Consider the following 8,852-nt stretch of genomic DNA (forward strand, 5'->3'; position numbering starts at 1 on the left):
AAGCTCCTGGCAAAGATCTTGGCCAATAGACTAAAACCACTACTCAACAAAATCATAGGTCCTGAACAGGTGGGCTTCATGCCCAGGAGAGAAGCCCTTGATAACATCACGAAAGCTCTCAACCTGATTCACTCAGCCCAAACCTCAAAAACAAAAGGGATGCTGCTCTCCACCGATGCCGAAAAGGCTTTTGACAGAATCTCCTGGGACTACATGTTCTCCACATGCTCTCACATAGGGCTTGTTGTCGTGGCTGTCAGCCTTGTACCAACGTCCACAGGCAAGAATCAAAGTCAATAACACTTTATCTAACCCAATAAACATAACAAATGGGACCCGTCAGGGCTGCCCTCTTTCCCCCATCCTTTTTATTCTCTCCCTAGAACCACTGATCAGAGCAGTCAACCTGTCTAAAGACGTGAGTGGCTTTAAGTTAGGCAAGACTGAGTACAAAATTGCCGCATACGCGGACGACCTCCTGTTCTTCCTTACTAAACCTTTCTTCTCCATCCCCAACCTACAAAAATTATTTGAAACATTCGGGTACATCTCAAACTTTAAAATAAACAAATCCAAATCGGAAGCTCTGAACCTGACCCTATCCCATGAACAAGTCACCCAGTTGAAATCTAACCACTCCTTTCATTGGGTCCCTTCCTCCCTCAAATATCTAGGAGTACACCTGACACGCACAATAGATTCCCTCTTCCACGCTAACTACTCACCACTACTCAGATCAATATCCATAGACCTTCAGAAATGGACCCCCAAACTATTTTCTTGGTTCGGTAGAGCCTCGATTCTGAAAATGACAATCCTCCCCAGACTCCTGTATATTTTTAACGCCCTCCCAATACATATCCCGGAAACATTTTTCACCAAACTTCTTAAATTACAGAGGAGATTCTTATGGGCTGATAAGAACCCCAGAATTAACATCAAACTCCTCACCCTACCCAAACACAAAGGCGGAATAGGTCTTCCTGATTACAAAAAATACAACCAAGCATCTCATATTACCAGAATAATAGATTGGCATTGCCACAGTAAAGACAAAGACTGGGTCACACTGGAAAGGCAAATGGCACCTCACCACACTCTATTCGCACCATGGACCACTCACTCCAAAATACCCAACTCTGCGAAACATCCACTGATTACGAACACACTTAAAGTATGGCAAAATTGCACCAAAACACGGACTGGCATCAATCCCAGGCCCTCTCACTCCTATCTTTGGCAACCCAGACTTTCCACCAGGCACTGAGGGTAAAAGGATTCCAGATCTGGCCTTTGACTGCATCTCAGGGGACAAAGTGAAGACATATGACGAGATGAGGACAGAACATGGTGAGGCTTTTCCAGGTTTCTGGTTCCACCTCCATTGAGAAGCTTCTTGACCAACGCCAGATCTCTCCCCGCATATATCCGCCCAATGACCGCTTTGGAGGATCTATGCTACAAAAGAGACTATGTCCCACACACTACCTCACTAGCTTACTCATGGCTCATCCAGCCACCACAAACAGATGTGAACGGACACAAACTTAGGTGGGAGAGAGATTTGGGGTGGACATAAGTGACTCACAATGGGAGAAGGCATGCACCCTTTCGCATAAATGCTCCTTAAGTACCAGATATCAGGAGATCTCCTACAAGATACTGACACAATGGTACATTACACCACAAAGAACCAAAAAATGGTTCAATAATGCATCAGAACGTGTTGGCGCTGCAAAAATGAAGTAGGCTCCTTCCTACACATATGGTGGGAATGCCCTGGCATATATGCTTACTGGCAAACTGTAACTAAATGGATAAGACACATTACTGAAACAACAATCACACTTGATGCGGCTGCATGCCTTCTCCATATAAACCACCTCCCTATTAGCAAATACAAAAAAACCCTCACCAGACACCTGCTAAACGCTGCCAAAACACTCATCCCCCTTCACTGGAAATCAACCCAGGCCCCAGGGATTGGGGAATGGCTAGACAGAGTTGCCTATATACACAAAATGGAAGAAATAACCGCAATGAAACACGAGAAGAGCTCCAACTTCAATGACCTTTGGCAACCATGGTTCCTATTCACGTATTCTACTGAATATCAAACATTGCACCAGTGATATTGACATACACATTTCTCACAGCTATGCCAAATACAAAGATGGTCTTTACTAAATGTATGTATACCTGAATATATGAATGCCGAACCACACTATATCTAACTGGTATAGCGAACTTTCCCAACAATGGTCCAACCCTCCTATCCCCTACCCGCCTATATACCCATCCTACTTACCCTAACCCTTGTACCCCCCCTCCCCTTTCCTAACACATCCTCTTTCCTGATTCAGCAATTATCCATCCTATGTCTTGATTTACATATTTAAAACCCTGTCAGTACCTCCATTACTTAAGTGTACGCCGACATATGTAGCTACTTGTTCACTTGTTATGTCAGATTCTATACTCTGTTACAAAATGTCTTATGTATAATCTACATTTCATCAATAAAATCCTTTGATTGTGAAAAAAAAATATATATTTCACCTGAAGTTATTTGTGGGTTTTTCTTTGTATCCCGAACAATTTTCCTGGCAGTTGTGGCTGAAATTTTAGTTGGTCTACCTGACCGTGGTTTGGTTTCAACAAAACCCCTAATTTTCCACTTCTTGATTAGAGTTTGAACACTGCTGATTGGCATTCTCAATTCCTTGGATATCTTTTTATATCCCTTTCCTGTTTTATACAGTTCAACTACCTTTTCCCACAGATCCTTTGACAATTCTTTTGCTTTCCCCATGACTCAAAATCCAGAAACATCAGTGCAGCACTGGATAAAAGATGCAAGGGTCTGTCAGGAGTCTAGAGACTCATTGACCTTTTATACACAATAATTACAAGCAAACAAATCACAGGTGAGGATGTTTACCTTTAATAGCCATTCAAACCCCTTTGTGTCAACTTGTGTGCATGTTAACAGGCCAAAATCACCAGGTTATGTAAACTTTTGATCAGGGTCATTTGGGTAGTTTCTGTTGTCATTATGATTTAAAAAGAGTAAGCACAGTTGATTGAAACACTAACCATGAGTGAAAGAAATGTTTTTGTGTTATCTTTCATATTCTCTTAAAAATGGCCAAGAAATCATAAATTCTGCCAAGGTATGTAAACTTATGAGCACAACTGTATATATAAGCCAAAGCAATCACTGATAGGTGATTACGTGACCAGAGTAATAAGTGTATGTGAAATGGTGCTGCGCTGTTACAAAACTAATAATGAAGACTGCGTGACACAGGTGATACGCTATAAATAAAAGGTGATACAATAAGATAAGGCTGTACACAAGATGGCAGTATAACCAAAGCATCAAATACATAAAGCCTTCCAAGGTGAAACTGTGAGGAAAGGAATCCAATGCAGATATGAATCTTTTGCAACAAAGATCAATCAGTGCTCACAAAATAAACATTAAGAACCCTTTCACTCGGGGCAAACCCACTCAGCGCACTTCGCCAGCTCAGATTGCTCCGTTGATCCATGCTGAGCCGGCGGATGACAGGTCTGTCTCTGCTCACTTTGCAACAACAGATTTTTGCATTTGTTTTAACAAATGATAACGAACATGCAGAATCCGAAATCCAAAAGATGCGACATAAAAAATGCTTTATTTTCATTTTGTTGCTACAACAGTTCGATATAAATAGAAAATTCAACATGAAGGTGACAATAGTGATCTGTGTCTATCGAATCTGCGGTTAAATGTGCCTAACCTAACTCTATTAGTCCAAGATTATTCGACATAGAGAGGAAAGATTTGACATTATAGAGACACGAAGATTCGACGAAGCAGCTAAAAACATACGATCGCCACTAGCAGACATTTACGGTCAAATGCTCCACCCATAGGCTATAGAAGAATTCTAATGTTGGTTGACTAGTAATAATAATTAATAAATATAATTATTACTAGTCATACAACATTACAATTCTACTATAGCTTGTGGGCAGAGTATTCGACCGGAAATGTACGATTGCGGCTTCGTACAGTTTAGCCTTCAATTGTCAGATTCGACCTTAATTAATTCGGTTTTTCGGACGAATGCATTTTTAATGAAACTAAATAAATAAAAACGAATTTCGGGAGTAACTAAATATTTTTTTCGGACGAAAACTAAATTCCGAAACAAAATATTTCAGTGTGCACATGTCTAGGCTTCTCCTCCTCTCCTGGGTGCACCAGGCTTCAGTATGCTGTGCCAGTGGTCCCTTTAAATGAATGATCCCAATGCCACTGGACTGGTTTTTATACTCAACTCAAAAAAAGGAAAATCGCTCCATAGTGCAATATATTTATTGGGAAATGTGGTTAAAATACAATTAAAAAACATACTCATATAATGAATCACATAGGGGTTGATTTACTAAAACTGGAGAGTGTAAAATCTGGTGCAGCTCTGCATGGTATCCAATCAGCTTCTAACTCCAACTTGCTTGATTAAGCTTTGACACATGAAACCTGGAAGCTGATTGGTTTCTATACAGAGCTGCACCAGTTTTTGCACTCCAGTTTTAGCAACTCAACCCCATAGACTCTAAAAGCACAACTTGTCTTGCAAACATCGCTACTTCTGGTCCTGGCCACGGACCGTAAATGTTGTCACCTGGCTTCAGTCATGATAAAGGGCGTCTTGGAAGATCATCTGAGACCTTTTTCTGATTGGCACTGTCCAATATATCTGTTGGGTCATCAGAAAGGAGCGACATTCAAAATACGTTGTCACTTTTCAAACCTTCTCCAACTGGAATGACCACTTGTAAGTCCAGGAAAGTATATTATTTCCTATATTTTCGAATTGTGGCTTTTGGAATGGCAAGTGAGAATATTTTTCACCCAATGACCAAGCTTTATTTCACGTTTATCTTCTCCAATCTGATCAAATTACCTCTTATGTAGCCTAAACTATACACAACAATGCCCCCTTTTAACCAAAATGTATCCTCTTTTTACTACTTGATAAGAATTCACGGCTGTTCTCCTCCGGTCTCAGCAGAATAATATAACATTTCGGTAGGAATATACAGCTTAGCAGTCCAGCGCTGGAGGCCAAGATGGCAAATATCTGGACAGCCACTGTGTATTTGCCACTGGTGCTCAAATAGGCCGGGATGAAGGAGATCCAGACAGAGCAGAAGACCAGCATGCTGAAGGTGATCAGTTTGGCCTCATTAAAGCTTCCTGGGAGGTTCCTAGCTAGAAAGGCCACTAAGAAACTTACCATGGCCAGAAATCCCATGAATCCCAAAGTCATGTAAAAAAATAATTTCTGTCCTTCATTACATTCAAATATTATCTTATGGCTGTCAGTCTCACTATTCAGCATCGGAAATGGAGGTGACCTATGAAGCCATACGGAACAAATGGTTATCTGAAACATGGAACAAAGTCCTACAACTTTACGAGGGATGGTGGGACCCAACCATTTCCTCAAGGGACTGTTCAGTCTGGTGGCTTTAAAGGCAAGGATTACCATGATAGTCTTGGCCAAGACTGAGGAGATACTGATAGAGAAGGCCACACTGAAGAAGGTTTGTCTAAGGAGACAGCTAAAAGTGGACGGTTGACCAATAAACACCAGGCAGCAGAGGAAACAGAAAATAAGAGACACCAGCAGGATGTAGCTAAGCTCTCTATTGGTGGCTTTGATGATTGGTGTGTCCTGATTTTTAAAGAAAACAATTAAGATGCATACAGTCAGGACTGATAACATGACAGCCATTATCACAAGCATTATTCCCAATGGTTCATCATATGAGAGGAACTCTAGGACCCTTGGGATGCATCGGTCCCTCTCCTCATTGGACCACTGATCGGAGGAACATCTGGTACACTCGTCAGCATCTAAACAAGAATTTGGAAATTATTCATTAATACTTATTAACATATCATATCAGCAGCCAATATTCCCTTACGGGAACTCATTGTTAGCCTTATTTAAGTTTCCAATGTAAGGTTCACAAATTTTCAAAACCATGGGGTCAGTTGTATTTGCTTACTATGTACTCAAACACACCGAAAACTAGATATTGGGATTACTTATATTTTAAATAGTGTTCTCTACTGGAATTACCTATAGTACAGTAAATATATATCCCCTCGTCCGTGCCCCCCTCCATGACTTTTCCATCAAAATCAACAATGCAACCATCAGTCCCTCTCTTACGCCAGGGTACAAGGGTACCGATCGTGTGTGGGCCCCATTGGTTTGTTTTCCATCGGTGAAAAAAAATAGAACATGTTTTAAAGTTTTCCTATGGATTAAAAAACTGATAGAAAAAAAAACATCGTCTGTGTGGAACTCCATCGGAGAAAAATCCACGCATGCTCAGAATCAAGTCGACGCATGCTCGGAAGCATTGAACTTCATTTTTCTCAGCACGTCGTAGTGTTTTACGTCACTGCGTTGGACACGGTGGGATTTTTGACTGATGGTGTGTAGGCAAGACTGATGAAAGTCAGCTTCATCAGATATCCAACGAAAAAATCTATCGGATTAGATTCCATCAGATATCTGATCGTGTGTACAGGACAATAGACTCTGACTTGTCATTTTAGCCTCAATTCCAATCATTGTCAAAAGTTTGTAGAATTCACCTCCGTAACATCTCTAAAATTCGCCCCTTTTTAACAAATGAAACCACCAAGCTCCTCATTCACTCCCTTGTTATCTCTTGCCTTGACTCTTGCAACTCCCTTCTCATTGGCCTGCCTCTCCATAGGCTATCCCCTCTTCAGTCTATCATGAATGCTGCTGCCAGACTTATCCACCATACCAACCGCTCAATGTCTGCCAAACCTCTCCTCCAATCCCTACACTGGCTCCCGATCACCCAGCAAATTAAAATTAAAATACTAACCATCCACAACTCTGCCCCGAGCTACATCACCAATCTTGTTTCCAAACATATCCCAAACTGTCGTCTCCGCTCTTCTCAAGACCTCCTACTGTCAAGCTCTCTCGTCTCCTCCTCCCATGCTCATCTCCAGGATTTCTCCAGAGCCTCTCCCATACTCTGGAACTCACTACCTCGACCTGTCAAGCTATCCCCTACTCTTGCTACCTTCAGGCGATCCCTGAAAACTCATCTCTTCAGGGAAGCCTATCATGTCTCCAACTAATCTTTTACCACTTCCATCAGCCCATTCCCCACAGTTACAACCTTTTGTACCCCACCCTATTAGATTGTAAGTTCTGAGCAGGGCCCTCTTATTCCTCTTGTATTTTATTGTATTATACCTGTATTGTCTCCCTTTTATATTGTAAAGTGCTGCGTAAGCTGTTGGCGCTATATAAATCTTGTATAATAATAATATTAATAATATAAAATAATCTCTTTTCAGGGACTTTATTGCTGATTTCCTGGCCTACATAACAAATCATCCCATTTCTTGTACAGGTGTCACAGGGACAGAAAGTGAAGGCAAGCTCTATCCACTAAGTAAAAAAATGCTGGCGTCAGGCCTTCACAAACTCCTCTTCTTCCTGCTTGTTAGGGCATATAAACCCTCCAGCTTTGTCCCAGGGCCCCCTTCCCAGTTGGACATTCATGCCAACCTAATGGCCACTTATTAATGCAAGAGTTCAGAAACTCCACCACCCGATACCTGTGTAATTGGTCATCTCTCCCATGGAACAGGGGACACAGTTATAGCAACAGATGGGTCTTCCTTGAAGAGGGACTTTCCTGTACCCAGGTCGACAGCTGTTACTGCAGATGGAAATTGGCACCTGCCAAGAAGACAATATCGTCATGATGTGGCATGGAAAATTATATTATATTGTTATGATAGCAGCCATGCCTGTGCTGTCTGATGGGGTAGACAGTCCCAAAAGGGTCAAGAGTGCACAAAGCAATTCAAGCTTCAAACTCATCCATGTTGTCATCGCTACAGTACACTGTTAAAGTCCTTCGCTGCAGGTGAAATAGACCTTTGTGTCCAGCTTAACAAATGAATGACTTGTGGTTACAAGGCTGCCATCACTCAATCTCTCTCTGAAGATCCCCCATAGTCTAGTCCAGTGGTTCTCAACCTTCTAGTGCCGTGACCCCTTATGAAAATTTCCCAAGTTGTGGGGACCCCTAACAGTAAAATTATTTTCATAGTGTGGGTTGTCAGCACCCAAGGCAAGACAAGGATTTTCTGCCCCTAAAGCCTCGTACACACGGGCGAGATTCCCGTCGAAAAAAAAGTTGTTTTTCTCGACGGGATTCTTGTCTAGCTTTCATTGCATACACACTTTCAAGCCAAAATCTCTAAAACGCGGTGACGTACAACACGTACAACGACAGTATAAAGGGGAAGTTTAATTCCAATGGCGCCACCGCTTGGTGTTAGTAAAAGTTTGGTGAGAAACGATTCACACTTTTCAGTCTTCGTGCTATTCAGTCCATTACAGCGTGACGAACGCCAGTTTTACCAGAAGGAGTGCTCCCGTCTCATACTGGATTCTGAGAATGCGCGTATTTTTAAGCATACACACGACCGGTTTTCTCATCGTAAAACAGTCCGATGAGAATCACGACGAAAAAATTGAGAATCCCGACGAGAAAATAGAGGGCAGGTTTTTTATTTTTCTCATCGATATCCCAGGCAGTTTTCTCGGCTAAAAAACATACACACGGACGGTTTTCTCGGCAAAAAGCTCTGCCAGCAGATTTCTTGCTGTTTCTGGCCGAGAAAACCATGCGTGTGTACGAGGCTTAACCCACGGATATTTAGCGCTCCCTGAGTGCCTTCCACTCGTACAGTATTAAAACCCCTTGTGGTACTTTTAAGT

The 8,852-nt window shown here is 41.9% G+C and overlaps 1 protein-coding gene across 1 annotated transcript in view; it reads right to left on the bottom strand.

Annotated features, from left to right (window-relative positions):
* Window positions 1-4,671: 4,671 nt before the first annotated feature.
* LOC120935549 (vomeronasal type-2 receptor 26-like) overlaps window positions 4,672-8,852 on the bottom strand; it is a 62,318-nt gene continuing 58,137 nt past the window's right edge. The window contains exons 2-3 of the mRNA XM_040347599.1: window positions 7,679-7,802; window positions 4,672-5,914 (exon numbers count right to left, since the gene is read on the bottom strand). Coding sequence (XP_040203533.1) covers window positions 4,998-5,914; window positions 7,679-7,802 — 1,041 coding nt within the window. The 3' untranslated portion in view covers window positions 4,672-4,997. The remainder of the gene's footprint in view (window positions 5,915-7,678; window positions 7,803-8,852) is intronic.

This window comes from Rana temporaria, chromosome 4 (genome assembly GCF_905171775.1).
Source record: "Rana temporaria chromosome 4, aRanTem1.1, whole genome shotgun sequence".
Lineage (NCBI taxonomy): Eukaryota > Metazoa > Chordata > Amphibia > Anura > Ranidae > Rana > Rana temporaria.